The sequence below is a fragment of the Eublepharis macularius genome, chromosome 2, assembly GCF_028583425.1.
Source record: "Eublepharis macularius isolate TG4126 chromosome 2, MPM_Emac_v1.0, whole genome shotgun sequence".
NCBI lineage: Eukaryota > Metazoa > Chordata > Lepidosauria > Squamata > Eublepharidae > Eublepharis > Eublepharis macularius.
Window position 1 is genome coordinate 129,699,276 of NC_072791.1, and position 13,956 is coordinate 129,713,231.

A 13,956-nucleotide genomic window follows, 5' to 3' on the forward strand; every position below is an offset into this window, starting at 1 on the left:
AGCTATTTCAAGCTACAGAAACAGAGTTCATAAAATCTTAACAAGAACATGTCAACAGATGGAAAACAAAACAGTGGCCCACAGACTGAAAACGCTCAGTCTATATTCCAATTCCAAAAAAATGGGATGTCAAAGAGTGCAGCAAGTACAGCAAAGATTCTTATCATGCATGGAACAAGAAATGCCAGTTGTGCAAGCTGGATTCAGAAAAGAATGGGGCACTAGAGATCACACTGCAAATTTATGATGGCTAATGGAGAATACTAGGGAATTTCAGAAGAAAATCAGCCTATGTTTTATAGGTTACAGCAAAGCTTTTGACTATGTGGATTATGAAAAACTACAGATGATGTTAAAAGAAATGGGTGTGTCACAACATCTGATTGTTTTGATGTACAACCTATATTCTCGATAAGATGCTACTGTCAGGACAGAGTATGGGGAAACAGAATGTTTCCAATTGGCAAATGTGTCAGACAAAGATGTATATTATATATCATTTTTTATTGATTTATTGATTTGATTTGATTTGATTTGATTTATACCCTGCCCTCCCCACAGATGGGCTCAGGGAGGCTAACAACATTAAAAAATACATTAAAATCACAAAAACATAAAATCAATAATTTTTTAAAAAATCATTAAAATAGTCCAAGAGCCGGCTATTTAAACAAATATTGGGAGTCCGTATATGGTCATAGCAGATGGCCGAGGGCAGCCCCAGAGTGAGTGGTGGTCTTAGATGGAAGAAGGAGGACACCCACTGGCACTCAGTCGAAGGCCCAGAGGAACATCTCCATTTGACAGGCCCTGCGAAACTGTAACAGGTCCTGCAGGGCCCGGATCTCTAGCAGGAGAGCGTTCCACCGGGTCAGGGCAGAAAAAGCCTGGCCCTGGTTGAGGCCAGACGGATGTCCTTCGGGCCAGGGACCACCAGGAGTTGCTTGTCTGCAGAGGGCAACACCCTGCAGGGGATGTAATGGAAGAGGCAGTCCTGCAGGTATGCAGGCCCCAGTCCATGAAGGAATTAACACCTTGAACCGGACCTGGAACTCCACTGGAAGCCAGTGCAGCCGGCACAGCATAGGAATGTGCACTCGGATTGGCATTCCGGTAAGGACGCTTGCTGCAGCATTCTGGATCAGTCAAATGTACATGCAGAATAGGATTCGATCTAGAAAAAGGTGGAGTGAAAATTGGTGGAAGGAACATTAACAATTTGAGATATGCAGATGCCACTACATTACTGGCAGAAAATAGTGAAGACTTGAAACTACTACTGAAGAAGGTTAAAGAAGGAAGTGTCAAAGCAGGATTACAGCTGAACATAAAGAAGACAAAAATAATGACTGTGGGGGAATTAAAAAAATTAAGGTCAACAATGAAGAAATTAATTTTGTTAAAGATTTTCTATTCCTTGACTCAATCAGCAACCAAGAGAGAGAGACTGCAACCAAGAAATCAGGAGGTTGAGACTTGGAAGGGCAGCCATGAAGGAACTGGAGAAAGGCTCTTAAGTATGTCTCTCTTGGGCTCAAGATCAAGATAATCCAAACTATGGAATTCCCCATTACTATGTATAGATATGAAAGTTGAGCAATGAAGGATGACAAGAAGAAAATTAATTCATTTGAAATGTGGTGCTGGAGGAGAGTTTTGCAGATACCAGGGATGGCCAAAAAGACAACTAAGTGAGTTCTAGATCAAATCAAACCTAAATTCTTCCTAGAAGTTAAACTGACAAAACTGATGCTATCCTTTGGTCACCTCAAGAGAAGATGAGACTCTCTAGAAAAGTCAATAATGCTTGGAAAAGTGGAAGGCAGTAGGAAAAGAAGAAAACCCAAAACGAGATCGCTTAACTCAATAAAGGAAGCCACCTCCTCCAGTTTGCAAGATCTGAGCAAGTCTGTTAATGACAGGACGTTTTGGAGGGTCTTTCATTCATAGGGTCCCCATAAGTCGAACTCAACTTGACACTAAGTAACACACATATAGTACAGTTCATGAAGCGGGGGGAGGGGGGATACTGAGGCTGCAGATTCTCTCCAAGACCGTTAATCTCCTCTCCTGGCTGAAGAAGCCTGTTTGGAGAGCGCCCGGGGCCAGGTGCGTCCCAGGTACAAGTGACCCGCCCTGCCTCTGCGCGCTGACTCCGGAGCTACATAGAGCGGTGGGAGAGGCCGAGCGCGCTTCTTCCTGGCCGCCTTCAAAAGCGACGGCCGACTGGGGCGAAGGCCTCCGTGACGCTGCGCGGGCCAGCCCAACTCGGCTGGAGTCAGAGGCTGCGTAGCGCCTTGTCGGGGAGGGGAGGGCGACTGTGCCTGTTCCCGCGCACTGAGGGTGGCCGGGGAGGGGGCCCAAGACAGCTCGCCGTCGCCATGGCCGAGCCGAGCCCGAAACGGCTCAAGAGCGGCCTGCCTTTGTGCACCATCCATCGGCCCGGCAACAAGCTCGTGAAGCAGAATTTCCCGCTCGTGGTGGAGGAGGCCTTGTGCGGCGTCACCAGCGCTCTGCTGGAGGTCTCCTACGTCTTCCAGTTGTTGGTAAGGCCGCCGCGCTGCCGCCGCTCCCGCCCTCATGTGCTGCCTGGCGCAGACGCATCTTGAAGCCACTGCGGCGAGAAGGAACCGAGACTACCGCTCTGTCGCCCGGCCTCCGCCCTTAGCTTTTTGTTTTTTTTAACTGCGTCTTGTGACGACTGCGAGGCCTGAGGTTTTCGAGAAGCCCCTCGCCGCTTCTGCCCTTTTTGCTGCGGCCCCCTTTCCCCAACTAGTCTGACTGCTGATTAGCACATCAAGTGATGCCCATAACTTAGTTGCAGGGTTGCTTCTTGGCCTATAGAAAAAAATGCTCTGACCCTTTAATAGAGGCTTAATGGGATGGCATTTACCAGATGACCCATGACATTATAAATTTCAAGTGCCCATTTCCTTTCGGTAAGCCTCTATTAAAGGGACAAGACATTTCTCTCCAGGCTAGTTGACAACCCCACAGTGAGGCAGGAGAGGTTATGCATGCTAGCTGGTAAAAAACATGTAATTTTGTCCGTACCCTGGCATCTAATTTAAACGATTCTCAACTGTAACTTTAGTACACCAGAGATCTATGGCTTAGGTAGGTATTTGGGCTGGCGTGCTAATATCTCCTGAGTGCCCGTGCTGTTGGCCGAAACAGCTCCTTTGCATGTTTCAATACACTAGAGGTCCATAGCTTGGGTAGGTATTGTGCTGGGATGCTAACTGAACATGCATAGCTGCTTTGCATGGATAGTAGATACCTGGTGAGTGCAGCTATATGGGCCCCTTTGTCCCACCTGCATCATGTTTAGAGCAGGCCATTTCCTTCCTAAAATTATAGATACAAGGATGCAAATAATTCAGACCCTCTGACCTAGTAAGCTTATTTATTTGATACCTTGAGGTACTTTATCAAAGGAAGGTGCTTTGTTCATGCCAGAGACAGGTTTTTTTATTATTATTACTTACATGTTCCAAAGCTCAGCCTTGCCCAGGCCTTGAAAATAAGTTCTGGTCTAAGCTGTGGTGAGGCATTGCTCCATGACTTTTGTGCATGATCCCCAGGGTAACCTTTCTTGGTTGTCAAAGGGAATCCCTCCTTTCTTTCTCATCAGCAAAAAAGCTGATTGGATCCAACCCACTGGACCAAAAGTTTGCTGGCCTTGTTACTCATAGATCAAGCGCTGCACACCTTCCAGTATATGTATGCACGGATGCATGCATTTATTTATTTCATTGTTTATTCTCTTTCTTCACTGGAGACCCAGAGTTGTTTACAAATAATAGAAAAATATGAATAATTAAAAATACCTGCATAAAATAATTGTATATTAAAATCACATATTTAAAAAAACCCACAAATACATCTTCAGCTGGCATGAGAAACTTGACACACTCAGACTTGCAACTTTTCTGTCACCCATTGCTCTGCTTCCTATGACAGACATTCATTCTCTTCTTTTGGTTGCTGCCATGTGGAATTCAGCTGCTCTTAAATGGCTTCTTCCTAGATATTTTTTTTCTGTAATCCCATTCTTCACACATTGAGCCTGTGTAGATGACATTGAACCTGTAGAGACACATTAATCCACCTGGTGCGGAAAGTGGTCAGGGAGAAATGACACAGTAGTGGTAGCTGGTTGTGCTGTACATAAGGTAATACATGTCTGCAGAATTAGTAAACAGAGGTATAATCCAAAACCTGTGGTTGTTAAACTAGTGTGCTGTATTCACAGTTGCCTTTGCACAGTATGAAGTAGTTGTCTTTAGCTGTACTTTAAAGGAATATGCTATATCTAAACACTTCTTTATTTGTGTGTAAAATAATGGTCCAATTGTTTCTACAAGGAAATCCATAAACTGATACAAAGTTCTTTTTTTCCTTGTATAGTCTTGTAATTTATGGTTTAAATACCTTAATTTTGTAGAGGACCTGCACATTTAAGAGATTATTCCTAAATTTCCTGTAATTAAAAGAATTATAACAGTGGCAATTGGGTAGTTGAGCTAATCAATTTTTAAGTTTCAGTTTGGGGCAGAAATTGAACATTCTTTCCTGTGAAGATGACTTACATGACTTGGTAGACGATAAGAAAGTGACAGTTTCCGTAAATATCAGCGCTATCTTTTCAGAGTTACTCCAGTCTAAATCCATTGATGTCAGTGACTTTGGACTGGAGTTACTTTATATAGAATTGTACTTGTATATTACAGGAGAGCAAGGGAACTGAGAGTGAGGGAGAGTAGAAGGAATGGAGTTAGCTAGTCTAGGAGGCCTACTTAGTTGGTGAAAGAATTGTTGAAGCCAAAGTCAGAATGCCTAGAATGTAACATGACACATCTGAAGAAGTCAAGAAAGCAAAACTAGCATTAAGCTGAAGGACCATGGTGATTATAATGACATCATTCTGTTGTCATATTCCTTCTAAAAAGAGAAAAGGAAGACTGCTGACAACATTACACTGCTTAAATATAAGTTGCCAATTAAAATGCCTACATTCAGAATATGAATACATATTTTGTTCCAATACTCAATCCAATAAGGAAAGGGGTGAATTTTTACATTACATATCAGCTGTCAGTTCAGGAGTTTCTGTAGTGTCTCTTAGTCTTTGGCTAAACTGCTGAGAGATGACGAAATGAGTATCATAATTCTTCTTGTGCAAGAAGAATTAGTTATAGACTGCTTTTAAATGGTGTAACTTCCACGAAGGAAGTAAAAAGTGTGTTTTGCTAAGAAAAACAAAATCTGTACAGGGTGTATGTTTTGTTAGGTGAGCAAACAGAGACAAAGAACTGGAATATTGGATGACTGCTTAGGAAAAAGGACCAAGAAGAAAATTACTGGGAGCCCAAGTGGCAGGATGCTTAAGGAGGGAGAAAGGAAGTATTAAGAAGTGGGGATTTGAAGATTAACAGCATGGTTGCCACTTCCTACTGGATCCATCTTTCCAGTGATCTATGAATGCAAAAACTATGTAGGAAAGGCAAGGTCATATTAGAAGAACCACAGTGACATCAGAGGCTGTGAAGGAAGGGAAGGTAGTATTAGCTGGGTTTATGCGTGCCTAGCTTTTCCATGTGGTTTCTGCTATTACAGGGAGTTGCAAGGAATGTAGCTGCAGTGAATGGCAGCCATGCAGCTTGATTCATCTCATTTTATACTCTCCATTGCTGCTTCTTGGACTTCTACCTTGTTTTGCAACCAATGTCTAATTATATAGCTATGGCATCCTTTGCCTTCAAATATTTGATCTTGAAATGTGCCCTGATTCAGTAAGAGCTTTGTATGCTTATTGCCAGTACAGCTGATTAAACATCCCAGTTTTTCAGCATGCATGCATGATTTGTACATGAACTGCAGTATTTTTGTTTGTTTGTTTGTTTGCAAAAAATAGGGTGAAATCTTTGATCTCTCTGATATGGGTCTACCAAATGTTTCAAAATTCTTCTGGGAACAAGCAAAGGAGGAGAGAAATGCAGCAGAAATACTGATACAATACCAGCATGACAGGGGAGGCCTATATTGTACCAAAGTTATCCAGGTATGTGGCAAATACTCGCTCTCAAAATATTTTCTTCTTTTGGAGACCACTCTTTCAACAGCTGGTAAATGATCTCATTCTTTAATTTAATGGTACAATTATCTTCAGTCTGTGTATTGTTTTATTGATGTATTGTAATTTTCATTGTTAACACTCCGGTCTCATGTCTTGCCCTCTAAGTATAAGGACACTGATGTGCATAAAGAATATTTCTAATATGCTGAAAATATCCAGTTGTCTATGAGGTAAACACATTCCTAGAGCAGCTACAGATATGCAGAAGTGCTGCCAAAGGACACAAGTGGGGGCTAGATTAGGTGAGATGGTGGAGTTCTGTAACAGGATCTCTTGTATTTGGACCTCTTTTAATACCAGTTGCAGGGAACTGCATGAGATTGGCATTGTGGTGTGGCATTGGGAAAGGGAAACTTACGCTTTCCCCTGCATTGTTTTCCCAATGTAAAATCTCACGCTCATGCATCTACCCCACCCACCATGAAGCTGCTCTTTGCCCTGATAGATAAAGAAAAGTTATCCAGCTTGGGCTTCTCTTCAGCTCCAAATTAAAGACAGGAATTCCATCATGGCTTCTCTCTGTCTCTCCTAATTCTGCCCAGACTTCCATCTTCCCCAGGCAAGGTATATGCAGAGCCCATGCATGTAGGAGGTTCATGCCCTATATTTATGTGCCATTCTTCTTCTGCATAGCTCAGAATGAAATAAATGCTTTTTTTTACAAACTTATTTGTGATCCACCTGGGTCACCATTGTATCAATGGGACTTTATTCAGCTTCACAACAATATGAATTGTTACAAAGCAACCTAGAATTTCATTATTGGCAGTATACATACTGGAAGAAACTGTTTTGTGTCCTTTTATATATGTATATTAGTTCTGGTTTTAGGTTTTTTAATAGTTTTATAATGCTTGTTTTAACTGTTAGTCAACTTGATGGCCCTAATATTTTTTAATTTAATTTACAAATTTTATCAGCATCAAATCTTTAGTGCCTTGGCTGACATAAAGTGTGGTAGTGGTAGAAAGTGCTGTTAAGTCATAGCTGACTTTTGGCAATCCCTGTGGGGTTTTCAAGGCAAGAGACTAAGATTGCTTCTGCATAGTGATGCTTGTCTCCCTTGGTGGTGTCCCATCCAGTTACTAACCAAGACTGACCCTGCTTAGCTTCTGCGTGGGCTATCCAGGTCAGGACCACATAAACCATAAAAGCAACTATAAACCTAGTTAATATCCTATGTTCATATATCTATTTATCATATTAGTATCCTTTGCTATCTGCAAAGAGCTCAAAGCAGAAGAACAGCTTCATAATAACTTTGTGTGGTGTATTAGATATAATAAGGCCTTCTAGAGAATGTCATAGCTGTGCAGGGTTTGCTCATGGCTTTCCCAAATCTAATGTTTTACCCACTGCTGCTTATTAGCTTTGTAAGATATTATCTAGTCAAAGATATTGGTGGGGAAGAATTACAGTATGGGAAGATGTTTTCCCTGTGTGCAATCATTGTTATGCTATTTGTAATTCCAGAAACCACCCAATGTGTATATAAATGGTGTAACAGCAGCTCTGGAAGTAGCCTTAGTACAATGGAAGATGTTAACAGGCTATTTTGAAGACCTTTATGCTTTAAGTATCAAGACCTCAGATCCCCACACTGCCAGCACAATTAAGAAGAGATTTCTAGCACCCAAGATCCAGAAGATCAAACTGATGGGAGATCTAATAACGAATGCTCATAGGCTTAGGAGTGCTCAAGATGGCAGAGGTGACCTGGAGAACTATCTTATAGATCGTTTACAAAAAGAACTAAGGATTGTGCCAGACTTGAAAGCTTACTACAGTCCAAGTATGCCACTTGAAAAATGTGCAGGAATTGCAAAGGGGATGCAGCTGTTGCCAGAGGAACTCCAACAGCCCAATAACAACATAAAGCCAAAATACTCAGGGCTACATTGCTCCCCTCTCAGCCGTGGTGGAAAGATTTGAGGGAGATAGGTCAAAGGTGAGAACACAAATGGCATTAGATTGCTTGGGAACAGGAACCTCTCACTGTCTAGCAGCTTTGGGATATTCATATGTCACTGAATGCACCCAGGGTAGATGTCTCTGGATTTATAGGATGATATAATTTGTGGAAACAATATTCCTATAAACAAAGTAATTGTACAGTCACCTGTTGGCTGTGCCACAACTGAGAGAGCAGTTGTTTTTATTTTTTGTAAAATCAGGTTACACCACAGTCATAAACTCTTGGTATTCTGTATTAGCTAATCAGATTAGCCACCATGTGCTGGGTTCTGTCTACCCAATCTCTAGCATAAGCTAGAAGACTGGGGCGGTGAGGTCATGTGTACAATCTTTGCATGCATGACTTCAGAAAGCTTCCAGATTGGGCTTATTTCAGGCCAGTGGATGATACATGAGCGTTACATTATTTACTAGAATTACTACTACTTTCATTAATACTAAGAGTTACTGTAGCCCATGAGCAGTACACGATATGGAGTACAAGGTACCTCTACTTTTAATCAAGCATGAAGACAACTTAATTCAGGCGAGTGGCAATAACCGTAGCTTTCTGTATCATGAAGCATAATTATATTTTATAAAATACTCCATGAAATCAGAAAGTCAGTTAGATTTTAATATTTATTCAGAAGGGCTTTCTCTATATGATTAATAAAATTCTATTTTAGTGTATATTTTTATGCTAGCAGAAATGATTTTATATAACCACATAGCATAAAAAGAATAAAATTATTTTTATCTTTGTATTTAGATATTTCTATAAGGGATTTTTAATATGAGGGATATTTTTACTGCATATTTAGTATGCTTGCAATAGAAATAATGTTACTGTTTAAATTTTTTAAATTTGCAATAAAGTTTTCCTATTCTGTTCTTCAAGAAGCATATGTTATTTTGTTGAAGTGGGTAAAAACGCATATAGGAAAAAATAAATTTGCTTCCATTTAAGCAAATGTTTAATGATAGATAAAATGCTAAATCATGGTTAAGGAGAAGCCACTATCAGGATGTGAAACCATGATTAAGCATTACTGCAACAAGAAACCCAAGGTTTCAGGACTTCTCCTCGCACAGTCTGTGGCGCGCACTTGTGTGCGGGGTGGCCGCAGGCGCCAGAAACCCTGGCACCAGCAGTGACTATAGTAGTTGAGCTAGATTTCATTTGTTCCTTCATAAATTCTGTTACAGCACAGAAAGTCAGTACTTCAGTCAGTTTCAGTGACAATAGACTGAAGTATTGTTTCAGATTGCAGTCCTGTGTATACTTGGAAGGAAGTCAATTGAACAAAGTGCTTGCAGATCAGTTGCGTTTTTACTTTGAAATAACTTTTACATTGCTATGAAATGGAATTAGGCTGTAATGCTCACATTGCTTTGGGATTGTGTTTGGATGATTGCCATTGTCCTCAAGCATTTTAAAACTTTTTCACTCTCTCTCTCGCTCTCGCTCTCGCTCTCTCTCTCTCTCTCTCTCTCTCTCTCTCTCTCTCTCTCACACACACACACACACACACACACACACACACACACACCTTGCAAGATAGCTTATAAGCAACCCATATAACAGCAACAAAATATCTGAATATAAAAAGACCGTTGTGTGTTCTGTCATAACATGGCATGATCAAGAAGTTGAACCCAAGTTAAGGCTCTGAAGGTAAAGGGGCCATACAGACACTAGCTGGCTAATTTCTCAGTGGTTTTCACTGAATTCTTAAGGAATTGTGTGAATATACTGTACTTTGAGATTCAGTACCGGAAGTGTAAAAAGCAAAGTAGGATACTGTTTTCTGGGGAGGGTTCCTACATCTTTACAGCTTGGTAGTCAGATCTTCAACAAGAAGTGTGGAGTAGCATACAATATATTTCTGTACATGGAAATGCATCCTGTTGATATAAACGAACTTTGAAGTGATTGGCAATGTCTGGAACATGTTTATCAGAATCAAAATGAGGGAAGAGGCTTATGGTGCTTTAAAAATTAACAAATTTCTTGTCACAAAAGGTTTCATGAGCTAGAATTCTCTTCATTATATATAAGAAGTGTTATATTAAGTCAGCTTAGAGATGTACTGAAGCTACAAACAGCATGGCACTGTAGGAAGGGGAGAGTTATGGCAAGCAGGGCAGAAGGCCTAGTTTCTCAGCTGTGTGTGTGCAAGTAAAGTTCTATCAAGTCACAGCCAGCTTTTTGGCAACCCCATAGGGGTTTGCAAGGCACGAGATGAACAGAGGTGATTTGCCAATTGCCATTGCCTGCCTCTGCATAGCCCGTTGCCATTGCCTGTCTCTGGTCTTCCGTGGTGGTCTAGCAAAGTACTAACCAGGGCTAACTGCTTAGCTCCAGAGATTAATAAGACTGGGCCAGCATGGGCCATCCAGTTCAGGTCATAGATGTATTATATTTCAGAAAACATGAAAACAATATTCAGTAAAAAGAACAGATATCCAGTCAGAGTGGACGTAACTAATTGTTGATGAATAAAGTAGGCCAATTACCAAATAGTGTATATGTTAAAATCCTACCCTCTGATGCTGGAGAGGCTGAACTATATAACTGACTTAATGTACGTTGAAAGCTTCATGACAGAATGGTGTTCTAATGGTGTGACACTGTCTGAGGATCTAGGAACATCAGCCCTAACCATCAAAGGTTCGTTCATCTGCCCATCTCATGATGTATGCTATCACATGCCAGCAATCGCCTGCCTGCCATTGTAGCTTCGCATGCGTCTGACAAAGTGGGCTCTGGTTTACTGAAATTTATGCCACGGCAAATTTGTGTTTGGAGACTCTTTGTCATTTGACTGTAGCAGATGAACACAGCTACCTTGTGGAATTTATCATAATCAAAACTTTGTGAGCATTTTATTTATTCACAGAATTAATTGCATTTCTGTCACAGCTCAAATGTATTTGCTTCAGTGTATTTACTGTGGCAATGCTCAAAGGATTCAATCACATCACGGCTCTACTATAAACAATAAAGTATGAATATTATAATTAAATTGTTCTAGTCTAAAGACAGACAACTTCTGAGTTGGCCAGATTCACCCTGGCCAAGCTGCTTAGGGTCTGGCATACCTCCCTGCACAAAAGTAAGAAGAGGACATATCGGGGGTCTTTTTGTTATTTCAGTGAAAAGAACAGAAACCTCTCAGGTGCCCTCTTATTTCACACAAGATGCTTGCCAAGTCAGAAGTGGCACCTCCAATGCTGCCAAACACCACAAAGATAGCTGCTTATGACTTGGTTGAGCTCCATGCAAAATTAGACAATGTGCCTGGACGTTAATGTAGAGGTCTGTGAGGTTCTCCCACTCAGTGCTAGGAGCAGCTCCTGCCAAGTTCGTGAACAGGGCTTTTTTTCAGCGGGAACGTGGTGGAACAGGGTTCCGGAACCTCTTGAAAATGGTCACATGGCTGGTGGCCCCGCCCCCTGATCTCCAGACAGAGGGGAGTTTAGAATGCCCTCCACACCGCTCAGCGCGAAGGGCAATCTAAACTCCCCTCTGTCTGGAGATCGGGGGCGGGGCCACAAGCCATGTGACCATTTTCTCTGAGGGTGATTTAAACTTTTAAAAACTCCCCTCCTATTCCAGCTGACCCAAAGTGATGTCGTTGGTCCTGGGAGCGTGCACACACTTTGCTCACTTTGCGTGCGCGCATGTGGTACCAGGGGCACTACCTCTCGCCAAGAGTTGCCCCCTGTGCTGGCAACCCACTGAGTTCCACCACCTCTTTTCCCAGAAAAAAAGCCCTGGTAGTGAGTATCACCACTGGCCCTAGCAAAGTCATTTGTGAAGTGGTGCAGGTTAGGCCAGGCACTTCCAAGCTTATGAGAGAAGAGCAAGCCTCAAAAATAAGGACTGAAACAGATATAGCCTGGGGACCATCAGGTGGCCACATCCATGTTCTAGACCACATATCTGTAATCCAAGCAGTAAACTAATTAAGAACTCATAAAATTTCAGATCACAAAACTGCACATCATATGTATACATTGTAGTACAGATTTATAAATGCACAGAATGGGATGTCTAAGGAAATGTTCTATCACAGAACAGGCACAGGGAAGAATAACAGCACTAGCATGATTTTTTTTTCTTTCCTGGGATTTCCAAGTTGTGTGTGGGGGGGTCATCTCTTGAAAACAAAACTCGGGAGGGAAGAGGGGGGGAGTTAATACCACACACATATACTGCTGCCTTAGCTCACATTGGTTGATTGAGCATGGAGAAAAATGTTTTTTACTGAAGAGACAAGGTTTGCTTACCTTACTTTCTCCAGCCAAAAGACACCCCCCCCCATTACAGCCTCTTTCATTATTCAAGAATGGGTTTCGTCTGTCTCCTGCTCTGCCCCACACACACCTGGACTAAAAGCAGATGCGATGGGTGATTTCTGTGAAGGAAACTGTGCAGCTTTTATGTGAAACATAAGATATAAAGCATCTTAGAAATGTGACTCTCACTGCTCTCTCACACCTAGAAAGATCTCAGATCCTTTCTCATCACAAATCTTTTGTATCTTGTCTGATTTGGCCCTGCCTTGGTCCTTCAAAGAGTGCTAAAGAAAATGGTTGCCCTGGCAGGCAGAGCACAGGTTGGAATAGCAAGGGGATAGGACTCCACTGCTTAAGTAATCAAGAAAGCCCAAAACAGTGGGGCCGGTTCAGTGACTGATGAAAAGTGAAAACACATGCACAAAAACACCTATGGAAATAATCTTCAGCAGAAACATCTGACACCTGTTAAGGCTGAAGGATACCTCTATCAGTTAGATTATGTTATATAAGTTTCCTTAAGACTCTTGTGTGGGAGAAAAGTAGCATATAAAGGTTTTAATAGACAACAGAGCTCTCAATCCAAACCAGTTGAACGCATTACTAATGACTTGCAACCTATGCTGGACAACGATATTCTTCTCTTATAAATATTAGGTGGCAAACCCTTTCTTGCTCATAGGCAGCCCCCTAACCTTAAAATAACTTCTCACTCAGAATAATGTACTCCCCAGCATTGACACAGACTGTGGGATCAGGGTCTTCAATAAACCATGATATAGCTCTGTCTTCATATTCACTTCAACAGCACAATCACTGGACATAACAACACAAGTCATACCATCTCAGGTTCAGTTACTTATTCATCTTACAATGTTATACATGCTATCAAGTATCAGCAATGCCCTTGGGCAAACAGGTCATCCCCTACACAGAAGAATAGATGGACATAAATCTGACAAAAACCACAACACTCAAAAACCAGTGGGAGAACATTTTAATTTTCCAAAGCATTCCATTGCTTACGGTTGAGGCCAGCGTCAGGAGGACCATCATTGAGCCTCCCACCCGTCCCCGGTATTCAAGTACAGCTCGTCTGTCTGTCTGCCTCCTCTTTGTATGCTGCGGGCAGGAATGTGTAGCCAAACATTGGAGGTTTATATATATATATGATTTTAATTGCTGAATTTTATTGTAAAATTTGTTACGCAATTGTATTTTATGACTGTTGTACCCCGTCCTGAGCCCACTTGTGAGGAGGGCGGGTTAAACACCGAATAAACTAAACTAAACTTAAAGTGGCTGTCCTCAAACGAAGTAGATTCAAGGGGAGATTGCAACATGAGACTGCTGGGACTGAGCTCATTCACAAATTCAGAACAATGGACCCACCCCCCTGGGCTGAACAGAGATATAAGATTCTTATCATACTACATTTATATCTAGACTTTCTTCCATGAAATGCAGGTAGTCTCCCAATTGCCAGATGAGACCTGCTTAGCTTCAAGGTTGCTGCATCATGTGCCTTCAAATTATGTTAAATTTTGGACTTATCTAGC

At 41.7% G+C, this 13,956-nt stretch overlaps 1 protein-coding gene across 1 annotated transcript; it reads left to right on the top strand.

The window, feature by feature from the left end:
• Positions 1 to 2,241: 2,241 nt before the first annotated feature.
• Positions 2,242 to 8,889, top strand: LOC129324206 (ferritin light chain-like). Its single transcript, XM_054971290.1, has 3 exons — positions 2,242 to 2,546; positions 5,918 to 6,064; positions 7,613 to 8,889. Exons 1-3 carry the CDS (start codon positions 2,382 to 2,384, stop codon positions 8,069 to 8,071), a joined length of 771 nt encoding a protein of 256 aa, XP_054827265.1. The 5' UTR covers positions 2,242 to 2,381; the 3' UTR covers positions 8,072 to 8,889.
• Positions 8,890 to 13,956: the final 5,067 nt, after the last annotated feature.